The sequence below is a fragment of the Thamnophis elegans genome, chromosome 7 (genome assembly GCF_009769535.1).
Source record: "Thamnophis elegans isolate rThaEle1 chromosome 7, rThaEle1.pri, whole genome shotgun sequence".
Taxonomy (NCBI): Eukaryota; Metazoa; Chordata; class Lepidosauria; order Squamata; family Colubridae; genus Thamnophis; species Thamnophis elegans.
In genome coordinates this window covers 18038044-18059993 of record NC_045547.1, presented here as the reverse complement: position 1 = coordinate 18059993, position 21950 = coordinate 18038044, and the positions used below count along the sequence as shown (strand labels likewise).

The 21950-nt window shown below is 42.8% G+C and overlaps 1 protein-coding gene across 1 annotated transcript in view; it reads left to right on the top strand.

Moving 5' to 3' along the window:
- The window catches only part of TMTC1 (transmembrane O-mannosyltransferase targeting cadherins 1), a 179343-nt gene extending 161630 nt beyond the window's left edge, over positions 1–17713 (top strand). The window contains 8 exon segments of the mRNA XM_032221138.1: positions 6063–6138; positions 6141–6164; positions 10524–10659; positions 11530–11674; positions 12307–12444; positions 13744–13866; positions 15452–15529; positions 16493–17713. Of these exon segments, the coding sequence (XP_032077029.1) occupies positions 6063–6138; positions 6141–6164; positions 10524–10659; positions 11530–11674; positions 12307–12444; positions 13744–13866; positions 15452–15529; positions 16493–16627 (855 nt within the window). The 3' untranslated portion in view covers positions 16628–17713.
- Positions 17714–21950: the final 4237 nt, after the last annotated feature.

Here is a 21950-nt window from a genome sequence, read left to right as displayed (position 1 = left end):
GTGGTCATGTGAAGCCCTCGCTTAACAACCCACATAGTCTTTGCTTAACAACGGCAATGGGGACTGGTGGGATTGTCATTGGTAAATGATGTGGCCACCTGATTTTGTCCTTTATGACCGCATCCTTTAGTGATGGAAATTCTAGTCCCAATTACCATTGTAACCTGAGGACTATCTCTTAGATGACTGAAAGCAGCTCTCCAGACACCTGTTCGGAAGCCTTTCTCTTCACCTGTAGCTGTAGGCACTAACAATTGAAGATACCATGTTCAAAAAGCATGGTCTATTGTTGATGGACAACATTTCAGATATCACCAGTATAATGATTGTAAAGCAATTGGGTGTGTGTGTGTGTCAAGAAATGCTCTTTGCTCTTTCAAAAGCGTCACAAAACTGAGAGTGGGCCCAAGAACTGCAAAACCCTGAAAGGAAGTGTGTTGCTTTATGAATTGTAATTGATAAGAGTATTGGAACCTGATTATAAGGAATGAGGCAGGAACCAACATTAGTTCTGTTGTGCTAGAGAGAATGTTATGCCAGCATAGATCAGGTTTTCCAAGGTCTTTAGGAGAATGGCCAAATTCCATTATCTTGGAAACATGGAAAGCAAAATCCTAGGATTTAAATCCAGAAACATAAGATATATGAGGACTTTGATTTCTTGCTTTATGTGCTTCACTAGCTGAATACCTGTGCTCCGCTACGAAACTATGTGACCGGGCTTGATAAATCGACACTTACAGCTTGAAAATTAATGAGTAGTTACGATTGGTCTCTCCTCTCCCCTTTTCTCCTCAGGCTTGCCCCACAGAAGCCCCTCCTCTCCTATCCCTCTTCTGTCCCTCAGGCTGGCCCCATTGATCCTCTCCTCTCCCATTTTTTCCCCAGGCTTGCTCCACACAGGCCTCTCCCATCTTATCCCCTTCTCTCCATCAGGCTGGCCCCATTGATCCTCTCCTCTCCCCTTTCTCCCTCAGGCTTGCCCACACAGGCCTCTCCCATCTTATCCCCTTCTCTCCATCAGGCTGGCATCATTGATCCTCTCCAAACTCCCAGCTCACAGGCTGGATGAGTCATGCACTCAACGCCAAGTGGCAGTTGGAACAGAGTTCTTTTTAGGTGGGAAGGGTGGAGTAAAACATCTTAACTTCTTAGCATCAGAGCGTGTTAATAATATTATAAGAAATACTAATGATCTGATGTCTTTTCAAAAAATCCTTCCTTATTGAGGACCTAGACACCAAGAGGAACATAAGTGCCAAATTTCAAGTTTGTAGGCTTTATGTTCTGGAGCTTTCATGAAGTTGTGTGAGTGGCAATTTGCTTTTATATATATAGATTCTTGTTTTAAAGAAAAAGAACTAATTTTGCTAAGTTGTTCCATGACCCTTTGCCAATTAGGACAATCCTTGAGTATGGAGTAAAGTATTCAGAGAGCTAGGTTTTACAATTGTACCTGATGGAAGCCTGATATTAACATTCTCCCTTTTCTGGGGAGCAACTCAGAGTTAAATGCACTTCGTTGGGATAAGTGAATCTCACCCATCTATCTTGTCTTCATTCCTGGTGGCTTCTGAGACACATCCATTTTGGCAAGAGAACATACGTGGTTTGCCATTACCTTCCCCCAGGAGATATTTTCCCTCCGACTTCTCATTCTAGTCTACTGATCTGGTATTCCCTGAAGATCTTCCATCCAAGTCTTATCTACGACAAACCCTGCTTAGTTTCCAAGTTAAATCTTCCACCTGGTGAGACTTCATGAGTTTTAATGAAGAGTGACTTGACATCATTCTGTTCCTTCAAAGCTTCAGAATGGATTGAGGGAGACAGAACAATCCCATCCCAAAAATTGAATTGCATTGGATGTTCAGGGCAGACTTATTATTTCCCAGGCCCTGTTCATTGTCAGCTGACTGTCATGGTCTTCACTTTTGCCTCTTTTCCATCCACTTCTGGTAGAACTTTGCTGCCAAAAGCTACTCAAACTTTTTATCATTTTAACCATGTCATCCTTTTCTTATATACCAGTGTTTCTCAACCTAGGCAACTTCAAGATGTGTGGACTTCAACTCTCAGAATTCCATGCTGGCTGGGGAATTCTAGGAGCTGAAGCCTTTACAGCAGGAGTGTCAAATTCTATTTCATTGAGAGCCGTATCAGGGTTGTGGCCGGGATGGGCGTGGCCAGCTCGAGGTCACTCGTGTCGGGGAGGGCACCTGTGGCAGCCTGAGCGCTCTGTCAGAGAAAACGGGCTCCTGAGCTCTGTTTTCGGCAGCAATGGCCTCCTGCAACCCTCTGCCAATGAAAATGGAGCTTGGTAGGGCCGTGTGCCAGTCCTTCACTATTTCCAGGGTAGCCCCACGTGCCAGATCTAAGCACACCATGGGCCGGATTCGGCCCCTGGGCCTTGAGTTTGATACCCCTGCTTTACAGGCTTTCTGCCTTTTTCCAGAGCATGCAAAGTTTCCAAAAGTTGACCTAATTAATTTACGAGCCTCGAGACAAGTTCAAAAGAAATCCAGTCATTTATTAGGATCAATATTTTGGCATGTTCTTCTGTGGAGCCGAAACTGATTTTCGCTTAATTTAATTTTACCCCTGTATCCCTCTTCTGTCTGTGTCATAAATCACATCCACCAACAAGGTGCTGCGGCAGGCTATGAACATGCTCATTTCACATGCCAGCTGTAGGAATATGAGACCTGTCTCTGGCCAAAGGTATGCATGGAATTCCCTCCCTTTTCCTTTGTCAACTTGATAGTCATGGAAACGCTTTACAAGTTGACACGTACACTCTTTCCCTGTGTTCTCCCCGCCTTGCCTTACCTTTCTGTACTGAAAACCCAACACATCGCTTTTTCTGACCTTCCCAACTTTAATCATGAAGGTCTTCTTATTCCATGAGGTAATCCCTCATTGTTCCTCCCTGAATGATGTCTCCATATAACTTGCCTCTCTTGCTTCCTTTTTGTCTTTTCTCTATCCCCGCTGTGTGTCGGAAGCTCACTTTAATGCTTGTGCTTTATGATATAAATGTGTAATTGAAATTCTCTCTTCCTGCACAGTTGTGGGGGGAAAAAACTTACTCTCTATATCAGTAGTTCTGTAACATTTATAAGGTCTGCATGTGTGTCATGTAGAAATTAATAGGAAAGAGGGAGAGCCAGAATTCTATTCCAAACAGCCAGTTATAGTCCCGAAACTGTAATAATGTTAGACTAATGATGCGCTGGGCACCAGGTTCAGGAAGCATGATCTAGATTACTGGAAGCATATGTTTATCTTAGACTACGGTTCTCTGTTGACATCCTTTCATTTTCTACCATCAGAATTTTGTTTCCACTGCAGACGTCCAGCAGATAAAATCCCATGCTTCCAGGGCAATATGTAACCTGGGTTGGTTGATTTTCCACTTGGCTTTTAAAAGAGTCTTTTAAGTAACATAAATCAGCAGCAAATTGGCATGCATATTTGCTCCTAACAATGGATGCCTTGAAGCCCCATCAAGGACCTTAGTGAACAGTAAAGAATACAAAGGGGAAACGAGTTTTATTTCTGCTAAATGGGTGTTTTGCACTTGTTTTGTGTGTGTATCCTTGATCTGAAGCCTACAATCAGTGCCCCTCTATGTTTTCTTAGCTAACCCAGCGGTCCTATTCCTGTTTACCTTGTGAAGTATTCCTTTTCTGCAAAAGCCACCCTGGATGTTAACCCTGCTTGAATTTGGATGCACACGTTCCCGTTAATGTCGATGATTAATTTTTTGCAAGCCCAAAACATAAATTTAGCCTTGTTTGGTCAATTTGGGAATATTTGTTTTCAAAAAGCAACTTTGAATTAAATCAGTTCAGAATAGGTAGCGGTGTCACAGTTTTGGAGATGAACTCTTACAGAATTCTAAAAAGGCCCTTGCTTCTTAACAAAAGCGACCAGATAGCTGTAATCCTAAATACATTTACCTGCGGTTAAGTCCCACAGAACTAAATCGGTTTCACCATAGATAGAGATGGGATTGCCTTGTGAAAGGTGCAGATTACTGCAGTTGACTCCACATGGGGTTTTGAAGGTTACTCAGAAGCTAGACATGCCCAGAATGCAGTGATCTGTTTATTGGCTGTATAGCCTGACACATTACTATAGCACATTATAGTGGTGGCTCAGTGGTTAAAGATGTTGAGCTTGTCAGCTGAAAAGCTGATAGGCCTGGGTTCGAGACCCAAATGCCACGCAGTGGAGTGAGCTCCCGTTACTTGCTCCAGCTCCTGCCAACTGCTCCTAGCCGTTTCAAAGCATGCAAATGCAAGTAGATAAATAGGTACCACTTGGTGGGAAGGTTGTTCTGTGCCACATGACCATGTAAGGTCTTCAGACAACGCTGGCTCCCTCAGCCAAGAAACAGAGATGAGCACTGCCCGTTAAAGTCGGACATGATGGGACAGGTGGAAACCTTTACTTTTATGGCATATATTATAGCACATTGCTTTGGCTCCTTATCAGCTTCTAGGTACAATTCAAATGGAGTACGTTTCCAATAATTTCCCATAATCAGTTGTATTTGTACCGTTAGTCCTCGATGAACAACTGTAATGAAGCCTGCCTACAACATTGAGCCTACAGTCATAAATTGTGACCATCGTAAAGTGGGTCATGGACATGATTGATCAGATTTTATTACCTTTTTCTGGGGTTTACTATGGGGCATTTTTGTCCAAATCCAGAGATAAATACTGGGTTTTGGCAAAAATCGCAGTCATGTCACCAGTTGACTCTTTGCCATATAGGTTTATGGCAGGAATATATAGTGAAGCATTCTGACAGTTGTAGTCAAACATTGGGTTTTGAAAGTCAGTGGATTATAAGAAAGTTGGAGTAGAGTGAAAGAGGCAAATTCAAGTCTGTTCTTACCCATGGATGCTCACAGACTGACTTTGGGTCCGTGTGTATGTCTTGACTACACTTATCTTACAGGATGCTGGTTGGTGTGAGAATTTAATTAAAGGAAAGAGTAGTATATGTGCTTCCTTGAGGTTCTAGAGCAGGGGTGTCAAGCTTGACTTCATTGAGGGCCTTATCAGGTTTTACGTGCGGGGGGGGGGCGACCTGGGGGGCGTGGCTAGGGGACATGACCAACTTGATGTCACTCGTGTTGGGGGCACCTATAGTGGTTGAACGCTCTGCCAGTGAAAATGAGCTCCCGAGCTCCATTTTGACAGCTCCAGTTCGTTTTTGCTGGCAGAGGTACCGCAGGCCAGGGCTTTGCTGTTTCCATGTCAACTCCGCAGGCCAGATCTAAGCACCTTGCGGGCATGGATCCAGCCCCCGGCCCTTGAGTTTGACACCCTGTTCTAGAGGAAAGGCAAGGTATGAATTTGGTAAATTAATAAATAAAATATTGTAAACTAACATTGTTCTGGAAGATTCCAGTTTAGAAAGAGGGCTTAATGGTTTAATTTTGCTTTGCTTCAATTATAGAATGTATCACTTAATTTTTGGTTATTCTCTGGACCTTCTAAGCTGGGCCTGATACATAGACAGCAGTTTGCATAATTTCTAAGCCTGTCACGTTAAGGGATCGGAGTTCACTATTTAAAATTAAAAGAGTGTTTCTCAGGTACATGTATTTAGATATACATATAAGTATATATTTTAAGGTGAAGGTTGTTTCTCTAAGCTTGTAGGTTGTTTGACACTAACATCTCCTAAATTCTGCTGAAGAGGTATTTAGCATGGTAACGAAACACTCGGAAACTAACCCGCAAGCTCTCGACAACAAACCGTCACCCATATCCTACACCCGAGCTACAGATATTCGCCACTATATTCTAATTTATTCACTTTAACTATGTCTTCATGCAGTTATTTGTTTATCAGATGTATGTATGCCTTAGGGAGCTTACTATCTGCTTGCTTCTGCTGCCATATTACATGCCTCAAGGTCAGGCTCTCAGGCCGGAGTAAAGCAATAGCCTAATGCCAGGGTTTGTGGTTGATGACCACACATCATTTAAATGGTGGCTGGCTACTGAATAACAGCATTTCTCCCCTTTTTTTGCCTTTAGGAACAGTTAAAAGAAGCTGAGGAAGTATATCAGGCTGGCATCGAGAATTGTCCCGAAAGCTCTGATCTGCATAATAACTAGGGGTTTTTTTAGTCGATACTGGTAAGTAAAAACAAGGCAAAAGAACTACTCTGGACAAATTAAAATGATTGCCCATCGGAGTTGCTAGTCCAGCAATTTATTTCAAGGCTGCTCTGGAGGATTTTTTTCCTCCTTATTTTCCAAAGCTCCTCTCCATGTCACATTGTATGTGGCATAATTTTTATTATTTACTATTTGTTGTTATTTGCGATGCACATTGAAAAGCTGTTCTTCCTCTCCTAAAACCACATTTCTGGTTCTCAACACTTTCAACTGCCAAGCCCTGATATCAGCTACTCCAAGATGAAGAGCTTTAGCTCCCACTCTGGGCGGCTGCAACAAAGCAAGGGAAGAGGCTGCAGAACCTGAGGTCCGAATGCATCACGAGTTCAGGTGCAAAGTACTGTACACACACTAGAGCGGAGGTGGTATGCTGCCGGTTCGCACCAGTTTGGGCAAACCATAGTGGTGGCAGCGCAAGGCTCCGCCCATCCAACCTCATGTCATCAAGGACCTTCTGCACATGCGCGCGCGCTCCTGCTACGGAACCGTAGTGCAAAATAGAATTCCATCTCTGCACCAGAAGCATCCCAGGCTGGATATCTTTGAGGGTACAAGGACTTCAATTCCAAGAATTTTTGTCCATGGCCATGATGGGTTGGGAAATCCTAGGAAAAATCTGTACATCGGAGGTCATCCAGGTTGTGAGAAGGCTGTTAAGAGCATGTAGATAGGAGGATCCCACGTTAGATGTTGCTGTTATTACAGGTTCTTCCATTCAAATATGCTAAGAGCGGAGGCAGACTTTAGTTATTGCGGAATTATCTTAGATGTGACCATGCAAGTAAATTCCAGTTCAAGGGGCATACTGGTAATCCTTGACTTGTGACCTTAATGGAGCCTGCCATCATCGTTGCAAGTTATGATGATCAAAAATCAGCTCGCCCATGTGACTAACCCAATTTGATGGGTCTTCCCCACCCTCCCAGTGGTTGTTAAAGCACATGTGGGCATTAAATGAAACAACCGTTTGCTATTTTTGCCAAACTTCACCAGAAGTAAATGTTTTCAGCAAAACTGTTACAAAACATGCTTATGTGATCATGGGATGGGTAACTTCCCCCTCTCCCAAGGGAGGTTTGTTATACCTTTGAATGATTGCTAAGCAACTAGTCATGTTGGAACTACCAGTATTTCCAGGAAATCTGCACAGGTTTCCAGTCTTATTTGTCCAGCAAAGTGGCAACATCCTAAGCCTGAAAAGGTTTAATAGCAGTAGCTGTGAAAGGGATCTTGGAGTCTTAGGGAGAACCAATTAAATATGAGCCAACAGTGTGTGGCGACAGCCAAAAAGCCAATTCAATCCTAAATTGCAACAACAGAGGGATACAATCAAGGTTAAGCCACTCTATAAAATCTTAATAAGACCACATCTAGAATACGGCATCCAGTTTTGGTCACCACACTATAAAAAGATGTGGAGACTCTAGAAAGAGTGCAGAGAAGAGCAACCAAGATGATTAGGGGACTGGAGGCTAAAACATACGATGAACAGTTGCAAGTACTCGGCATGGCTAGTCTAGTGAAGAGAAGGACCAGGGGAGACCATGATAGCAGTCTTCCAATACCTGAGGGGCTGCACAGAGAGGAGGGAGTCAAGCTATTTCCCAAAGCCCCAAAGGCCAGACAAGGAATAATGGATGGAAACTGATCAAGGAGAAATTCATCCTAGAAACAAGGAGAAATGTTCTGACAGTGAGAACAATAAACCAATGGAATAGAAGTTGTGGGAGTTTCATCACTGGAAGCTTTCAAGAAGAGACTGGACTGCCATTTGTCAGAAATGGTGTAGGATCTTCTGCTTGGGCAGGGGTTGGACTAGCCTGACCTACAAGACCCCTTCCAACTCTGCTAATCTGTAGTAATAATCTAGTTTGTTTCAGATGATCTTGAATGATTTGAGCAGGAGAGCAAGATCAATTTGAACGTGGCTAGACTTTAATCCATCAGCCAGGGATTACTTCCTTTGCTTGAAATAGATACATGGTGACTTTGGAAAGATATTTGGACATTTTAAAACCATGTAAACTAGCAGCCAGCAAATCCCCCCTCCCCTCTTTGCTATGCATCTTAAATTTAAATTGTAGTTATTGTTAACTTGGGTTTTATTTGCATTTCACATGCAGATTGCTCTACTCCGCTGTTCCGGGATATATGTGAATGTGTGACACACACAGTGGGTGCTGTATAAAATTTATCTTAAAAGCTGTTTGCTTTCCATTGCTAGCAATCTGTCACTTTTCTCAAGGATGAAATTAATTGTCAACACATTGATCGTTGTTTTTGCTTAACATACGACATCGACAAATTATCCTACTTAATCAGTTCCCACAGCTTGTACTTCTCTCTACTTTCTTATCATGGATTGTTCTGCCTTGTATGTACGGAAAATGTAATAGACCAGCTCCATCTTGTGGAAAAAGAAATATCACATTTGCTATTTGGGTTGGTATTGATTTTAGATCATGCAGGTCTCTCTTCCCCTTATTTAATGTTAATGGGATTACTTTATCTGGGCTCAGTGGCTAAGATGCTGAGTTTATTCGATTAGAAAGGTCAGCAGTTCAGCGGTTTGAATCCCTAGCTTCCGCATAACGGAGTGAGCTCCCGTTACTTGTCCCAGCTTCTGCCAACCTAGCAGTTCAAAAGCACGTGAAAAATGCAAGTAGAAAAATAAGGACCACCTTTGGTGGGAAGGTAACAGCGTTTAGTCATGCCGGCCACATGACCACAGAGACTTCTTCGGACAGCGCTGGCTTGAAACAGAGATGAGCACTGCCCCCTAGAGTCAGGAATGACTAGCACATATGTACAAGCGGAACCTTTACCCTTTACCTTATCTGGGCTGCCAAAATTCTAAATGACTTACTACTGCCATCTAGTGGTCATCTGGATATTTTACTGTCTCTGTCTGTCTGTATGTATGCATTTACATTAATATTAATGCTTTTAATTTTATGCCTGTAAAACTGCTGGAAGCATCTTTTGAGACATATGGCATATATTTTTGAATTCTGATTAGAACTAATCTTAGTTCCTGCCATACTTGAGAAAATAATTCCCTTTTCCCTAGCTCTTCAAAAGTAAATTAGGGAATTCATTTATTACTGCAGCCCAGTGAAAAATTTGTTAAATGAATTTGTCCCATTTTTACGGCTTTTCTTGTCCATTTGTTAACCGAATCACTGCAGTTGTTAAATTAGTAACACGGTTGTTAACAAATCTGGGTTCTCCATTGTCTTTGCTTGTCAAAAGAAAATGAACCCGGAACACTGCAACTGTCATAAACATGAGTCAGCAACTGAATGTAAGTCATCACCATGGAATGGTTGCAATGGTCTAAGTATGAAAAAATGATCATAAGTCACTATTTCAGTGCCTTTGTAACTTCGAACAGTCAATAAATGAACTGTTGTAGTTGAGAATAACCTGTACTTTTTTAGCTTGCACATTGCAAAGTAACCATGGCTGGTTGATCCTGGGAGTATTTGTCTGTATATATTTTTTATAATTGTAGATATGTCTCCCTTTGCAATGAACTTGAGCTCTTCTTGAATGTTCTGTATGGCAGGGGTCCCCAACCTTTCCAGCTCTCTGGACCAATGGCCGGAGGTGATGGAGGTGGGGGGTGGAGGGGAGATGGTTTTGCCCAGTAACCAGGCTGCAGACTGGGGGTTGTGGGCCCCTGTTGTATGGGATTGTCCATCCTGTTTCTGTCAGCATTTGCTGCAGAAATCAAATCTAGAAAGCACCCACGGGTAAACTCATGCAGCAGGATTCATTAACTTCTTTATACACATAATAACACATAAGGCATATTATTATAGCCAATGGCTAGTTCTTCCAACGTGGTAGAGAGGAGAGATTGGCTTCCAGTTTCAGTTCAAAGCTCAGACTAGTTCTTAGCTTTTGCACAGACTCAGAGCTACAGAGCTAAGCCATGCCCAGGCTCCAAAGTGTTTCAGCTCCCATTGGCTGACCTTGTTGCTATGCCCTATTCATGAATATACTCTGACAGTTTTCATATGCATTTATTTTTTCCAGATATTTATTAAACTTGTATGTATGCTGATTCCAAATCTCTCTCAAGCAGCTCATAAAATACTTTCAGAGATACTAACTTTGAATGGCCTTGGTCGATCTTGGGTCAGTCACACTCTCTCAGTCCATCCCAGGGTTGTTGTGGTGGAGAAAATATGAAGAGGAAGGTGTGTTGCAGATGTTCACTGCCTTGAGTCATTTGTAAAAATAATAATAATAACGGGATACAAACAAGAAATAAAAGTTTGAGCAACCCTAACCCAGCCTTCTTTTTTCCAGGCTCTCCAGAGACTGCTGTCTCTCACTACCAGAAAGCCATTGAACTCAGCCCCGGTCATCATGTGGCCATGGTGAATCTGGGCAGACTCTACCGCTCCTTGGGGCAGAACAAGGATGCTGAAGTTTGGTACAAGCGGTAAGCATCTGGGCATCCGGTGGTGTTGTGGCCTGCCAGTGGCCAGCAGAGCTGGAAGCAAATTTGGACATTGAGGAGGTTGGGGAGGAACATGGGCCAGTCCTGTGGTCTGGGGAAGGCTCTGATGAGGGCTCTGTGTTGGAGGCAGAGAGGGGGCCAGAGCCGTATGTCAGTTATCAGCTGCCTTCGGAGTCGGAGATCAGTAGGGCAGAAGAAAAGCTGGAGCCTGTTCCCAGTGCGCGCATGCGCAGAGTTGCCAGACGAAGGAAACAGCTAAAGAACAGGGTTCAGCTTGGGAGGAAGGCCACAGGTGGATAATGAATGGCCCCTCCCAGAGGAAATAAAAGCAAAAGGGGAGCGGAGTTTGCAGGAGACAATTAGTTCGCTTAATTGGTTCGTGACTGTCCGAGACTCCTTGCCAGGTTTGCAGATATCAGCTTGTCAGCTCTCCAAGCCAGATAAGGTCCGTGACTGTAAATCCTCCCTTGAAAGACTTTGTTGGATGTGAATGAGAAGAAGTAAATTAATAAAAGGGTTTTTTGTCGGGACCAGGAGTTTGCTTCATGCTCTCAGAAAGCCTAGGTTAGAACAGGTGGTTCTTGGCAAGGCAACAAGAATCCTTGGCTTTTAAAAGGGAAATAGCGCTATACTGTGTGGTTTTTTTAAAAGGGTTACGCTATCATTTTATGACCATTTGGCTCTGGATGTTTACTGCAAAGGAAGAATTTGAGTTTTATCTGAATTCTGGGGTTTTTTTTTAGTAAGGGCTGGGCATAATGGGAGAGGACAGGGTAGAAGAAAAGATGAGGAACTGTTGGAGAACTTTAATGAGGTATTGTACGTAACTTATTTTGTCATTTTATTATTTAGGGCGCTTAAAATAGCACGGAAAGTTGAAATCCTGTCCCCGCTCGGAGCGCTGTACTATAACACAGGCCGATATGTTGATGCATTAAAGGTTTATAGGGAAGCTGCCTCATTACAGCCATCCAACAAAGAGACTCGGCTGGCTCTGGTGAGTTCACACGATTCCTCTTCAGGCCTTGCACATTTCTTTTTGCCTGCAAGTGTGAGAACTTGAAATTGGGCTGTATGAGAATAGTGAGTATGAGATTACATTGAAGCTGCTTTAACCTAAATGGAAGAGGCAGGTAGGCAGAGAGGACACAACTCAGGAATCTTGACAAAAAGATCTTCAGAAGGTAGTTAAGAAAGAACCACGTCATTGAGGATCAACGGAGAAATATCAGCAGAAGATAAGCAAAGGAGGCTGACCAGACTGTTGGCAGGGAAAAAATGCTTTAATAAGCTGGGGTGGAAAAGCTTATGATGATGGGCAGCTCATAGCTGAGCCACGTGATCATCAGAAGCTTTTTTTTTTACTACCAGTTCTCAGAACCAAGGACAATTGTCCATACCGGTTCGGCTGAACCGGGCCGAACCGGGAGGATTTCACCCCTGCCTCCCTAGCTTCATCACCCCCTCAAGGCAGCTTTTTGGCTCCTTTTGGAGCCCACTAACAGGGAGAAGCCAGCATAGGAACAGACAGAGGAACAGACTGCCTTACAGAGGGAGACCAACTGAATATTCCCCAGGATTTTAGGAGGAAGAATTGTTTCCTTTACTTTTTTTCCCCTCTCTTTATAGGCTCAGGTTTTAACAATGATGGGACAAGCAAAGGAAGCAGAGCAAATGTTGAGCCACATTGTGACCGAAGGAGCTGAATGCCTGGAGTGCTACCGCTTGCTATCTGCCATCTACAGCAAGCAAGAGGACTACAACAAGGTATAGATACTCCTCTAGTAATCTAAAAGCTGTCATCTTCCTATATCTGGAGGGCCAATGTTGGAAAAGGCCATGTCAAAATAACTGTTGATTTACAATAGGAGTTTTTAAAACAGTTAGGCCCTTTTAATAATTTAAACAATACAGTCAAAAGATGAACAGAGGTAGATGCCATCATTTCATATTGACTCATCAGTACCTACAGTACATTAACACGGTTGCAAATCAGCCTCAAAAATAAGATCTAGCAAGAGCATGAATTAAGCCTGCAAAAGTATGCAAAATAGCAACCAATGACAAGCCTTACGCCCACAGGAGGCACAGATTGACTTAAAAACAACCAATGACAAGCCTTACGCCCACAGGAGGCATAGATTGACTTAAAAACAACCAATGACAAGCCTTACGCCCACAGGAGGCATAGATTGACTTAAAAACAACCAATGACGAGCCTTACGCCCACGGGAGGCATAGATTGACATAAAAACAACCAATGACAAGCCTTACGCCCACAGGAGGCATAGATTGACTTAAAAACAACCAATGACAAGCCTTACGCCCACGGGAGGCATAGATTGACTTAAAAACAACCAATGACAAGCCTTACGCCCACGGGAGGCATAGATTGACTTAAAAACAACCAATGATGAGCCTTACGCCCACAGGAGGCATAGATTGACATAAAAACAACCAATGACAAGCCTTACGCCCACAGGAGGCATAGATTGACTTAAAAACAACCAATGACGAGCCTTATGCCCACGGGAGGCATAGATTGACATAAAAACAACCAATGACAAGCCTTACGCCCACAGGAGGCATAGATTGACTTAAAAACAACCAATGACAAGCCTTACGCCCACGGGAGGCATAGATTGACTTAAAAACAACCAATGATGAGCCTTACGCCCACGGGAGGCATAGATTGACTTAAAAACAACCAATGATGAGCCTTACGCCCACGGGAGGCATAGATTGACATAAAAACAACCAATGATGAGCCTTACGCCCACAGGAGGCGTAGATTGACATAAAGCTGGTTCTGCATGCATAAGGGAGGCTTGAAACGGTTAATGGCAACAGCCTCAGCAAAACCCAGGAAATGAGAGTTCCTGTGGCATAGTAAAACTTTAGTAGTAAAAGTAAAACTTTAAACGCAGAATTTGGATCCACCTGATGGCCCATAGATAGTAAATGTCTCGTAGTGGCCGAATAAGGCATTTTATGGCCATGATTTGCTGCTGTTGTTGGATAGGAGTTTTGTTCGTCTACATTTATTGTGTCTGTCTGTCTGTGCAGGCACTTGAAGCAATAGACAAAGCTTTACAATTGAAACCAAAGGACCCCAAAATCATATCAGAACTCTTTTTCACCAAAGGAAACCAGCTAAGAGAACAAAACCACCTGGACAAAGCTTTTGAGGTACTCACTTATATATGAATGCATGGATTGCTTGTCTCATTAAACCCAAGAGAAGCTCTTCAGGTTGCTTATTTGAACACACGCATCGGAGGATCCTAGAGCAACAAGGCTGCCATAGGAGAAATCTATTTGGATGAATGTATAGTTAGATAGATGCGGTGGCTAAGGCGCTGAGCTTGTCGATCAGAAAGGTTGGCAGTTTGGCGGTTCGAATCCCTAGCGCCGTGTAAAGGAGTGAGCTCCCGTTACATGTCCCAGCTTCTGCCAACCTAGCAGTTCGAATGCATGTAAAAAATGCAAGTAGAAAAATAGGGACCACCTTTGGTGGGAAGGTAGCAATAGCAATAGCACTAGACTTATATACCGCTTCATAGGCCTTTCAGGCCTCTCTAAGCGGTTTACAGAGAGTCAGCATATTGCCCCCAACAATCTGGGTCCTCATTTTACCCACCTCGGAAGGATGGAAGGCTGAGTCAACCCTGAGCCGGTGAGATTTGAACCGCTGACCTGCTGATCTAGCAGTAGCCTGCAGTGCTGCATTTAACCACTGCGCCACCTTGGCTCCTGGTAACAGCATCATGCTAGCCACATGACCACAGAGATGTCTTCGGACAGTGTTGGCTCTTTGACTTTGAAACGGAGATGAGCATTGCTCCCTAGACTCAGGAACGACCAGCACCTTATAGCTTGATAGCAAAAGGATATTTTCCAGAGAAACTTAATCTATTTTGCACCTTAAAATTTAATAGGCAACAATATGCTTATTTCCAGGGATTATGATCAACTTTTGCTATGTTGCCAAAGTTCCCAGCTTCTTAATTTGGAACAGCAGTTTCTGCGATTCATAATACTCAGCTCATATCCAAGAGTTCATCTCCATCTGAACTGTATTCCTTTTACTTTCCCTCTCATTAGAATATTTTCATTAGCTGGCTCTCTCCAAGATACCAGCTCTAGTTTCCCCTCTTACCCCCCCCCTCAATTTTTTTAAAACAGAGAATAGTCTTTCAAATTCTTAGACATATTGATTGTTCTAAGAAAACTACAGTTATTACAGTGGTAGGATTCAATTTTTTTTACTACAGGTTCTGTGGGCGTGGCTTGGTGTGATTTGGTGGGTGTGGCTTGGTGGACATGGCTTGGTGGGCCTAGCAGGAGAAGGATACTGTAAAATCACCATTCCCTCCCCACTTCAGGGGAAGGATACTGCAAAATCCACATTCTGTCCCAATCAGCTGGGACTCGGGAGGCAGAGAATAGATGGGGGTGAGGCCAGTCAGAGGTGATATTTATCTGTTCTCCGAACTACTAAACATTTCTGCTACGGGTTTTCCAGAACTGGTCAGAACCTGCTGACCAGTTATTGGGAAACATGTCATTAACATCCTATCCTGTCCATCTCAATTTGGGGCTCCCATGTATGGTTAGGTTACAATACCCAACCTTCTTCATTCAGTAAATTAGTAATCTAGAATATCTAAGAACCCAAGTGTGGGAAAAGCTATTCCTTGTATATGCACACAACATCTCCACAATATAGATTCAGGTCTCCTAATGTTGAGTTTTCATTTTCATGTTAACGTAGAGCTATAAAGTGTCTGTAGACTTCAATCCAGAGCAAGCACAAGCATGGATGAATATGGGAGGCATCGAACATATCAAGGTAAGAAAATAGCAGAAATTATTTGTGTGTTTGCTATTAAAATATTTTTTATTTTAATAAAATATGAGTCATCTGTGTGATTGATAATCCTTTGGTACATAATGTGCGGACACCGGATCACGTTGGATTGCATGATGTTGGATTATATAGGTCGCCTAAGTCTCCTTAAAACAATATTTATTATTCAATATTTAATTAAATAGTAAATATCAAAAGTTCTTTACTTTGTCCAACTAAAAGCATTACAAGCTACAGTAGACTTCCCAAGTAGGGTTGTTTTTTTCTAGTTTAATTGGAGCTGCAACAAAATGTATCTGGAGGGTGCTTTTAACTTAAACATCTTGTTATTTTAAGTTATTACTTAGAGAAGCACAGGAAACTGTTGACTCTCCAGATAACCATTGAACCAATGGTTATCTCAGCCTCAGTCAACAACTTATAACAGTTCACTTAGTGAACTTACTGTTCAAAGTTATGCTGACACTGAAAAAAGTGACTTACGGCTGTTTTTCACGCTTACTATCACTGCAGCATCACTGGGGTCATGTGATCAAAATTCAGACCCTTGGACACTGATTCATATTTATGACGGTTGCCGTGCCCCGGGGTCACATTATCAGCTTTTGTGACCTTCTGACAAGCAATGTCCACGGGGGAGGCAGATTCACTCAACAACCAGGTTACTAACTTAACGTCTCCGGTGACTCACTTAGCAACCTTGGCAGGAAATGTCGTTAAAATGGGGCAAAAGTCACTTAACAAATGTCTCACTTGGCAACATAAATTTTGGTCGTAAGTCGAGGAATCCCTGTACTGCAAAAACAAGCATCCATGATGACACGAAGCTTGCAGAATTTTGATATGTGAATGAAAACTGTAGGGCCTGCCTGTGAAGTTATAAAAAAAGTTTTTTAATTCCCACCCACCCCTCTTGTTTCACATTCTTATTTTTTTTTTTTGCAGGGTAACTATTTCACTGCGCGCCACTACTACGAGAAAGCTTTACAGCTGGTTCCCAACAGCAAACTGCTGAAAGAAAATTTGGCAAAACTGGATCGCCTCGAGAGACGGCTGCAGGAAGGGCGGGGAAGAGGGTAGCAGGACTGGCAAGGCAAATCACACACCTCTCGGTGAATGACTGCATGTTGTGGAAGCCCCAAGTTTCCCTCAAGACAAAAGCAAACGGAACGGGGCAGCGGGGACCCCAAATAGGAGGAGTCTGCGTAGGGATCGCAGAAGAATTGCCAAAGCTTCAGGAGTCCTCCTGGAGGTGTTATAGGAGAGGTGAAATCCTAACCTTAATCCAGAGAGGATGCTTCAAAAATGGGCTAAAATTAAATGCATTGCTGGGATGATTGTTGGAAGGCAGGCAAGGAGTTATTTTAACAAAAATCAGAGGGAGCATTCTTGCAAGAAAAATGCTCTTGAAACCTGGGGCCGGGTTAGCCAAGAATAAAGCTGCATCAGTCAGTGAGGAAGTGAGAGAAGAGACAGGGACAGCTGTCAAGGAGGGAAATGCCACTCACCTGAGGCAAAATCTCGGTAATAAATCTTGAAGAAGAATTGACTGTTATCTCAATGAAAGCGATGTAGCTCATTCTCCTCTAAACACAGATCCTGAGAATGATTTCAAGGGGGGGGGGGCATTCTATGAAACATTTGTGACAATTTTCACTCATGTTATCATAGCATTAATAGGAATGGAGATTTGCCAACATGATTAATGAAAATGTGATTAACAAAAAGAGCTTAAAAACAAAAAGATGAATGGATTTGGGAATATTAAGGGGTCAGAGTTGTTCAGAAGTGCTGTTTCCCCCTAAAATTTCCCTCCATGGTTGCAGTGGATTCCATTTGCAAATATCTCTGATCCTATGCGATCTCAGAGGATGATTTAAGAGGATCTGCAGTGCTGATTGTCAGGAATTGGTAGAAGGCACTGCTGCGTGAAGGAAGTGCCTCAGAATGCTTTCTAGAACTTCCTTGAATGATGCCTTTGAATCTTGGCTAAGAAGACACCTGATATAGCTATATCTTGCTGGGTCCAAAGCTTTTGGACTTGCTAATGTTTTGAGACTTGGGAAATGAATAATTTCTGAGGCATTTTTTCCCCTAATGCAACTTCTAGAAGTTTCGCTTCCTTTTTTTTTTCTCTTCTCAAATGAGGAAAAAAAAATCAGGATTATTAAATATGACAGAAAAGAAGAGAACTTCGAGGTGGCGCAGTGGTTAAATGCAGCACTGCAGGCTACTTCAGCTGACTGCAGTTCAGCAGTTTGGCTGTTCAAATCTCACCGGCTCAGGGTTGACTCAGCCTTCCATCCTTCCGAGGTGGGTAAAATGAGGACCCGGATTGTTTTGGGGGGCAATATGCTGACTCTGTAAAACCGCTTAGAGAGGGTTGAAAGCCCTATGAAGCGGTATATAAAGTCTAAGTGCTATTGCTATTGCTAACTCATGTCACAGATAGCGTTTATTTCTGAATATTTATTTGGCATAACCAAAAAATAATTGAGTTTCTTGTTTTTCCGGCATTAGATGGCTTGTATCTGTGGTTGTTATTTTGATGAAGCCAAATATGATAGAACTTCTAGGGATGGGGATGATACTCTAAGACAGGGGTGTCAAACTAGATTTCATTGAGGGCCGCATCAGGGTTGTGTTTGACCTCAGGGGACTGGAGTGGGAGTGACTGAGATGGGCATGGCCAGCTCGATATCAATCATGTTGGGGACGTCTCTGGTGGCCTGAGTGCTCTGCCAGGGAAAATCGGCTCCCGAGCTCCATTTTTGGCTGCAACCGCCTCCTGCAACCCCATGCAAGCAAAAACAGAGCTTGAGAAGGCTCTGTTTTTGCTGGCAGAGGGTTGCAGGAGGCCGTCACAGCCAAAAACGGAGCTCGGAAGCCTGTTTTCGCTGGCAGAAGCACTGTGGGCCGATCCTTTGCTATTCCCAGGGTGGCTCTGCGGGGCAGATCTAAGCACCCTGAGAGCCAAATCTGGCCTCCAGGCTTTGAGTTTGACCCCCCTGCTCTAAGGGTAGTAGGTGCCTCTGAGTAGAAAATATTCTCCCTAGGAGAAGGAATGTGGACCTACCATGGGATTGAGTTAGAAATAGAATTATGGGGCTGAAAGGGACCTTACAGGTCTTCTAGTCCAACCCACTGCCCAAGGCAGGGGGTCCTTATTCCATCCTGGACAAATGGTTGTCCAGTCTTTTCTTTAAATCTTCCAGCAATGGGTCACCTTCAATTCCAAGGCAAGCTGTTCCATTGACTAAGGTGTTCTCAATGTTAAGAAATGTCTTCTTAGTTTGATTACAACTTAGTTCCGTGATAGCAAATCTATGGCATGCGTGCCACAGGTGGCATGCGGAGCCATTAGTTAGGGCTTGCGAGGCATTGCCCTGTCCGCTCCAGTGCCACCTGCGCACTGGCCAGCTGACTTCGCCCTTCTTTTTTGGCCATTTTTTGCCCTCCGGAGGCTTGCATGAAGCCTCTGGAGGGTGAAAAACAACCCAATGCGCAAACCAGAAGTTCGGGAACGGAATAGTGGGCATAGCATTATGGGTCTGGGCACACCCGCGTATGACTCCCCTGTGCTCCCTCCCGCTTTTGTCACGTGATGGCGAAAAGGTTAGCTATCACTGGCTTAGTTGGATAGCAGCTTTTGTATCTGTTTGGTTGAGTTATTAAGGGTAAGCTCTGCTAACACAAATCAGCCTTGGGCTCAGGCCTACTGTAATGTGAATGGATGGGGATCATGGCGATAAATTAAAAAAAAACCCTGAGCCATTGTGCCTTGGAAAAGCAGTAGTAATCCCATGATGGCTGCAATAGTACATTGGATAATATACTAATAACATCTCCAGCTTGGTAATCCAGTTTGATTCTGTCTCTCCTTAGTCTTGGATCTATTGTTTGGACTTGCCTTACCACATTGACTGATGGGAGCTGTCAAGCAGGAGGGAAGATAGACCATCATTTCCAAAAATGTGGGGAAGAGTAAATGTTCCTAGCCATTTAGCTCAGGGATTGGCAACCTTAAAAACTCATGGAGCCATCCTAACCGGAAGACCCCTGTTCAGTTCTGGAGCCAACCAGAACTCTCCTCCTAGCATGGTGTCCTTTTTCCTCTACCTGTCCTAACCAAAAGCCCTATCAATTGTGGAGCTGACCGGAAAACCCGCCCCTTTCCATAGAGTCTCCTCCCGGAGCGCTGTGCTTTCCCCCCTTCCCAACCAGAAGCTCCTCTCAAAATTATGGTGCTGACTGGCGACAGGGAGCCACAGCAGAGGGATGAAAGAACCACATGCGGCTCTAGAGCCACGGGTGGCTGACCCCTGATTTAGGCTAGACTGGGGTCTCCAAACTTGCCAATTTTAAGACTTGTGGACTTCAACTGCCAGAATTCCTCAGCCAGCCATAAAGTTCCAGGTTTGGAGATCCCTGAGCGAGACAATAACTATCCATTACAAATAGTTTGGCATCTAGCTAGAGCGATTTATCTGCTGTTGCTACAGAAGATCAATTTGGGGAAACTTGATGTAAACGTCGAATGGTCACAAAGAAGCAGATCTAAAGTCTTCGCTTTAGTGGAGCAGTTGCCCATTTGCAGAAGCCCTTTTGGTTTCTTTTTATAAACATCCCACGTTTTCCTATTTGTTCTTATTTGTTAGTTTATTGCACAGCATCCATTAACAAGGGAAAGGCATAACAGCTCTGCAGCATATTTTACATAGTAGAATTCAAATCATCTATAGGTGTTATTCGAATTATAACCATTTGTTCAGGAAGTTACAATGGCACTGAAAAAAGTGACTTATGACCGTTTTTCACACTTATGACCAGTATAGCATCCCCACGGTCACATGTTCAAAATTCAGATGTTTGGCAACTGGTTCATATTTAGGACAGTTGCAGAATCCCGGGGTCATGTGATCACATTCCCCAGTCACTGGGGAAGCCAGATTCACTTAACAATCGTGTTACTAACTTAACAATAGTAGTGATTCACTGAACAACTGGGGCCATAAAGGTCGTAAAATCGGGCAAAACTCATTTAACAACTGTCTCACTTAATTTTGCACTCAATTACAGTCAAAAGTACAAATTTTGTACTCAATTGCGGTCATAAGTCAAAAACTACCTGTTATCTGGAAGCTAGAGAATTATTATTTTTTAAACACATAGCATATATAATTCTGAGATTGCATGGAAGGGCCTTTGATTCAAGTCCCATTTCTTCTTTGGACCTGGGCAAGTCATGAAGAAAGTGAATGCCTATCTGTGAAATGGCATGATAGATATTTATATTAAGATGATGGGAAGTTAAGATTTTAAATGCTGAATAAGGCAATGAAGGATCGAATGACAGAGTAACAGATCTGACTATACAAGTGGCACTTTCTAGATAATAAGCTCTTGTTATCATCCTGAACTTTCAGGGTGTGGTAATACAGAAATCTGAGGCTTTTAGTCATTAAATGTGGGCCCTCAACAGCTCTGCAAGCAATAAATCAAAATTTATTAGCCAGCTGTAGATTTTTTTTTTTTAATCTTTTTTCCTGATGGATCAACATGGCTGTGATTCAGGGCTTTTTGGAAAAATGTAAGCCCATCGAGAATAAATATTTACACTAAAACCATTGTGCCAAATATATTATAATCTACCAGGATGAAGTTTTTAGCATACCCAATTGATGCGTTTAGAGGGACATGAAGCAGGCTGAAGTCCACATCTAGAGATCATCTGGTTTGGGAAAGCTATCATAAATAAGCACATTTTAATCTTGTGCCCACCAGTGTGTTCAGATTTGCACAGCTATGAATATTTCACATACTATTTCCTCATGAATAAATGTATGAAGGTTGCCTCAACTGTTTCATCCATAAATATTTCCATCTTTGTTGAAAACAGCGTGTTCAGGGTCAGGTTTTATTAATGTCATAGACATAGACCATGATTTTCCTTCGCTTCTCAGTTCAATGAAACTGACATAATTTGTCTAAGGGAGGTTCAACTCTTGTCAATTTCATCAATGCTGAAGAAATTCTCTACTAATCCTGACTTGAAGAGAAAACTGGGAATTTCTGATTTCTCCCCCTTCCAAAGAATATATATACATAACCAGATTTACTTGTTAGTTTTAATGAAGAATAGCAAAGAAAACGGTGCAGGAGAGTGGAGTTATATCTGCATCGAGTTGCAAATCTGTAGAGCAGCAAGAAATAGGAGATTATTCTCCTCTGCACAAGCTGGAGGAGCTGTGGTGTCATTTATAAGAAGAAAAATCTCATTTGTGAATGTTGAAATGTGCATCAGCTGAAATGAAGGAACACTCTGAAATCATAGATTTGTTTTAAATGCTTTAAACGCATGTGTTTTTGACCTTAGGCATAAATGAGATATATTGAAAAACAA